Source organism: Helobdella robusta (assembly GCF_000326865.2).
Source record: "Helobdella robusta unplaced genomic scaffold HELROscaffold_106, whole genome shotgun sequence".
NCBI classification, from domain to species: domain Eukaryota; kingdom Metazoa; phylum Annelida; class Clitellata; order Rhynchobdellida; family Glossiphoniidae; genus Helobdella; species Helobdella robusta.
In genome coordinates this window covers 166,639-172,826 of record NW_008703599.1, presented here as the reverse complement: position 1 = coordinate 172,826, position 6,188 = coordinate 166,639, and the positions used below count along the sequence as shown (strand labels likewise).

The window sequence follows — 6,188 nt, the reverse complement described above, 5'->3', positions numbered from 1 at the left end:
ATGAAATTTTGAAAATGAAACTAGCAAGATGAAAGTGTGTGTGTGAAATGAACGTTTTTTCTTACCATGAGATGTAGCAATTGTGTTGTGCTCCTTGTACAATTTCTTTTAATGGGATTCTTTCAAAAAAGAAAAATCTCGGAAACAAAAACAAAATAAAATATACACAAAAAATTTATAATGAATTTTAGTTAAGAGGTTTGTAAATATTTCTGTTTAAATTATTTTTTAAATAAGAAAATAATAAAAACGAAAAACTACCAAAAGAGTTTTAGGACTATGCAACTGAATACAAAAACAAACATACTCTTAAATTTTGGACTAATATAAATACGGTTCAACGTGCTACTAACAACTTGGTTCAATATGCCCCATCCATAGTGTTCATAGTATTTCAATTGTAGCCTCATTAGCAGGTTACCAAGGCCTGCAATGAAATACATACTGTTTTACTGAATAAAAACACTATACACATATGTATCGTAAAATTATTTACACTTTTGCAATTGTATTTTAGAGAATAATAACGAAAACGACTGAAAATTACTCAAAAACTACAAAATCACATAAACGATATTTACTTGACAGTTTGCAGACAAAAACATGACAGATTAACTCAGGTAGTTCTTTACCCATAAATAGTTAGAATTTTAAAACGCCTACCGGAACATGTTATTAATAAACAAATTTACCCAACTGATTCAACCTACCCGTGGTTTATAAAGCCCCCCATCTCCTATAACTAACTAGCTGCCAACAAAATTGATGCTTTGTAGTAATATAATTCAATGAAAAATAATTTGAAATTAGATAGTAATATTAAATAAATCAAAACAAATAAATAGATGTACGTGTGGTGTTTTTATTTTAAGTTTGTTTTTTAAAACTTTAAGAATGACAGAATGAAAACCAAATCGTTTTTAAGTGAATCATTATTTCAATGATGCTTCGCACAGAAATAAAACGCTACTACTTGACAATCTTCTCGTGCTCAAGGGCGTCATTAAAATTTTGTGTTAATAGTTTGCGTATTTTAAGAAACTTATTATTTATTTAAATGGTTTTTTTTTTATAAATTTTAAGCTGAAATTAATTGTTTAATTTGTTTCATAGTTTAATCAATTGTTTAATTTGTTTAATTGTTAATCAATTCTAGTTTAAAACATTTTAGAAAGTAACTTTTTAACTAATAAATTTTTTTCAAACAAAAAATTGAAATGTTTTATCACGATATTTTATTTTAGGGGCACTGGGGCTTGATGAACCTTAGGGAGGTTAAACCAGTTGGTTAAATTTACTCATTTATAAAAAATTCTGGCAAGCGTTCCATAATTGTAACCGTTAAAGCATATAGAACTAGCTGAGTTAATCATGTCTAGGAATTGCCGTTTTCAAGTAATTTTCAGCTCTTGACGTTACTGTTTTTTTTTTAAATTAATATATAATTTTACGATGCATATTTTTGTAGGGTTTTTATCCAGTAAAACAGTACGTACTTTACCAGGAGCACTATGTTTGAGCCGTGTTGAACCATGTTGTCAGAGGCACTTTGAACCACTTTGACAACACATTGTTTTATGGTTGTACTGATTTTACAATAGAATTAATCACTTTTAGTTTTGTTAAAATTGTATTTAAAAAAAGAATAAAGTCAACAACTCGTAACCAGCAAAAACAAATATTTATTATTAAATATTTATTATTATAAGTCAAAAATCTAAAAGTGTGTTCGTTTTTGAAGCGGGATCTATTATAATGATAAGAAATGGACAGCGAAAAACACTCTGAGGTAGAGCACTCCTTAAGATATTATGCTGGTTGCTATGAGGAAGGCCCCAGATGACGAAATGAGTGTCCGTGCTGTTGGCCGCAAATACAACATTGACCAGACCATGCGACATTGCTATGACATTGTAAAAGATACAAAATGCTCAGAATTCTGTATTGTCAAATTTCTAGAAAGGTATTTATTGATGACGAAGAATTATACACCAAAATAATATATCAAAAAAGCTGTCGCGTTATACCATGGATGAATCCAAGAGAAGTTCCCACGTTGGCATTCCAATTTGCGACCGGGAACGGCAAGACGGTTCAGAGGAATTGGAAGGTAGATGACGAAAATGACAAAAGGCTGATAGGTTTTTTGGATCCATGAAAAGACATACACACCTCTCAGACAGAGAACCTGAGGCGACAATATATAAAACGTATCTACATTTTTTGATAACTTGTCAGCAGTTTACAAACGTCATAAATTTGGACCAGAGACTATCTACAACATCGACGAAACAGGAATTACTACTGTAGAGCGTCCTAGCAGAATTGTTGCTCAGAAAGGTGTGAAGCAAGTTGGTGCAATTGTTTCACAAAAGCGTGGTCAATTGGTTATTTTGGCTTTTGCACTTAATGCTTTAGGGAACAGTATTTCATCTGCATTTTTATTTCCGAGTGTTCATTACAAAGATCACTTTGTTAGAGGCGGACCAGCTCACCCTTCTGGGTGGATAACAGAAGTTAATATCTGGAAGTTGAAGAACATCTGGTCAAACATGCACATTTTTCAATTGAGAATCCAATCATGTTGCTACTTGACAATCATGAGTCACATGTATCTATATTTGTGTTGGACAACGGAAAAAAGAGTAGAAATAAAATAAATTTCAAATAATATTTTCAATCGCTAGAGCTTAGAAAATTTGATTTTTCACTACCGGGTTCCGTTTTCATCAGCATTTTGAATTCGAGGATAGTACTTGCCACTATTTTTAAAACATTTAATCAATGGCTGTGCAACAAAGAGTAACTCATCCTATCAAAGTTTTCAGCGCGAAAGACATTGAATTGGAAAAAACTTACCTTTTAAAACTTATTTAGGAAAGCCAATAATATATTTAAGTCATATGGGCTATCAAGACTAAGTTTGTTTAACATAACATTTACATCAACAAGAGAACTTTACTTTTGGTTGCTCTTAGTTACTTTTAAACTTTTCATTGAAGTTGTTATCATGGATATATATCCATGGTTGTTATTGCTAATCAATATTATCGCTGCAGCGTTAAATACGGGGTGGAATGAATCATCGTATAGTCTTTAAATTGCAGAATTACGAACATGGGATGTATGAATTCTATCCAAACAAATCTCCAATCGCCAACATCTCCCAGAAAAATTATGCCAAAATTTGACAGCAAGCAGGATTTCTTGTATAAAAAAAACAATTTATTTAATAACTTATGTTTATTTAGTTAAGATTTTGGCTTTTAATATTACTGAGTCCTTACAAAATCGTTTGTCTTTTAAAAATGGCATTTAGTCGAGCTTTCAATAAATAAATAGCTTATGACTATAACGAATAGGACTATTTTGAAAAAGTTTGCGGCACATGCGCGGGCTGAAGATGTGCGTTTTTTTATTTTATTTTTCACTAAAACTATTTTTTGTGATGCACTACAATACAAAAATGCTATTCGAATATGATTGGTCGACTTGTTTTTTACATAAAAAGTGACCCACCCTAGTGGTTTTTGAAAGAAATTATGAAAATTAGTTGGACCTCTCATACTTCAAATGAGGATGTAATAAAACAGTCCGGTTATGAAAAGAGAAAATTACTAAAGTTGATCCGACGGAGGCAGTTAAAGTTTTTTGGTCACATCATGCGGAATGAAAGAATGGAAAATCTAACAACTACTGGAAATATTGCAAGGAGAAAAGATCGCGGTCTACAACGAACAACATTCGTGAAGTCCTCGTGTCACTTGTTGAATATCACTACATTTCAACTATTACAAAGTGTTAAAGATCGGGTTTTGTGGAGGTCGATGGTCGCCAATTTCCTAAAGGAATAAGGCACGAGAAAGAAGAAGAAGAAGATTATTTTTGATATTTATGAAATTTTTTTATGCCAGAAACTTGTTGACGAATGTTTAAAATGTTTCAATTTTTCATCTACTCTTCGAATTATCGTTAAACATTAAACGTACGTTCCATATGATTTTGAAGTGATTTCAACAAATCAGTAGTTCAATAATAATGTTTAATATCAAGCTGACAATGTTAACTGATCGACATATCGGTATGCAATGAACAACGAATTGAATAAACTTTCGGCAATAAAAAAATAAATGATCGCATAATCGTAGCAAGACATGCAAATTAATACATTTAACGCACGCGCAGCATTGAACTATTTACAGAATTGTTCGGATGGATGGATGGATTAGACAGACATTCATTCATTGTACACAAACCCGTGAAACAACTTTATTTCTTCAATTAACTCAGTAAAATTTACATAAAGACAAAATTTTCTTCACAAAAAAGCAATACGTTGTAATGTTTTGTGATTTCATTTAGGCAAAGGTAGCGTGAAATTCTGATAGAACCACAAGCACAAAAATCACAAATGACAAAGCGATCATCCTCACCACGGTCATCTCTACTTAAAATGCCATGCGAGTGTAACATACGAAAATCCGCTGTTTCTGAACCAACATCAATGCAATTTGTTCTCATTCTATAACATAAATACATTTTCACCTGATGCACTTCAAATAAAATTTTACAGCGAAAACAAAATTTGATAACTTCCACTTTCCCATACTCATACAGCGGAACAGTGGAAGCAATATAAATTAAATTTATTCCACCTGAGACGACCAATAAATTAAATTCTGAAGTGAGGTGTTTGGTGAAAAAGAGATGAGTTTTCATTTGTTAATTAACTAATTAAATAAATATTATTAACATATTGTATAATTAACTCATTATATAATCATTAATTTAATTAATTATATTATTTCTTTATTTATTCATTCATTTTTACATACTCGATGCAACAAATTTTTGTTAATCTCATGAATAGAATTATCTACAGGTTATTTGTTAAGCACCAATATCTTAATAGTTTGTGAAATTGAAAGAAAAGAAACTGAGTTTGAAAATTGAAAAAATAACACATTTTATAAGAGTGTAAGAATTTTAAATAATAAATGAATTAAAATTTAATTCAAACAGATCTTTTATTATTATTTTTTAATAATTAATTAATTAAAAATAATAAGTTTAAACAAAAAATTTTCAATAACTAAAATAAATTTGGACAGTTGAAAAAAAATTATTAAAAAAATTAAACGATTATAATGTAATAATGAAATTAAGAGTGGTTTTTAACGTTCATTTGTCTTACACAAATTTGATGAAAATCATAAATGAAATACCACAAATAACATTATAAATAATACAACATGATGACATATTTTGATTAGTATAACATAAATAAAATATCATAGATTAAAAAATGGGCACAAATTTTGCCACACTCAAACTTGAAAATACTTCATCAAATTGAATGAAAATACCTTTTGGTAGGTTGAAAATTGAATGAATACCGTGTCACTCTCAATAGCACAAGCTGCAGTTGAAGATGTTTTAAATAGCTTTTTGGTTAAACGTGGTGTGGGTGTTGAAATTGTCGTTACGTGATAAAAAATTATATGATTTTTGTCTGTGGTCTATCCTTCAAACCGAATTGATAATTGATACTCAATTACGTTACTTCTGAAAAATGAATAATTTAAACATAATTGGCTTAAAAAATTGAAAAAAAAATTTGAAGATTTTTGTCATTTTAACTGATTGAAAGAAGTTAGTTTTTTTTTCAAATACTGACAAATAATTGTATGTGCATGAACCTGTCTTACGAAACAAGGTTAAATGAAATGATCTTGAAGTACTCCTCAACTCACAGACATATGAAATATTAGCTGATGTATGTAGTTTATTGGTAAAAAGATTTGGAAACAGATTCAAACTTTATTAACTATTGAAAAATTTGATGTTTTTTTTGAAAGGTCCGTACGTTAAGGAATGTCGGGAATGTGAAAAATGCTTCGAAACTTGGTTCTTTAAAAAAATTGTGACATACAATGAAATGTTTTTTTAAATATTTTAAAACTATTTAAAACGTTCTTCTGATAATATAAATTAAAACAGAGTTAATAATCTGATAATTATACACTTAATTTTTAAAAGTTGTCTCGATGTATTATTAACTTGAATAGATTTTTTTAAAGCTAGTTTTTAGATGAAAAATATTTCAATAAACTTCCAATCAAAACACATATGAATTGAACTTAGAAACATTATGGAGGCTTCGAAAAATACAATTTTGAATTTTAAAC

General features: G+C 29.5%; 1 protein-coding gene across 1 annotated transcript; it reads left to right on the top strand.

Annotated features, from left to right (window-relative positions):
• Positions 1-1,811: 1,811 nt before the first annotated feature.
• Positions 1,812-2,660, top strand: HELRODRAFT_183395 (hypothetical protein; the record flags this gene model as incomplete). The annotated part of the gene is made up of 3 exons (XM_009012427.1): positions 1,812-1,963; positions 2,014-2,141; positions 2,239-2,660. The coding sequence occupies 3 exons, from the start codon at positions 1,812-1,814 to the stop codon at positions 2,658-2,660; spliced, it is 702 nt and encodes a 233-aa protein (XP_009010675.1).
• Between the last annotated feature and the right edge of the window lie 3,528 nt (positions 2,661-6,188).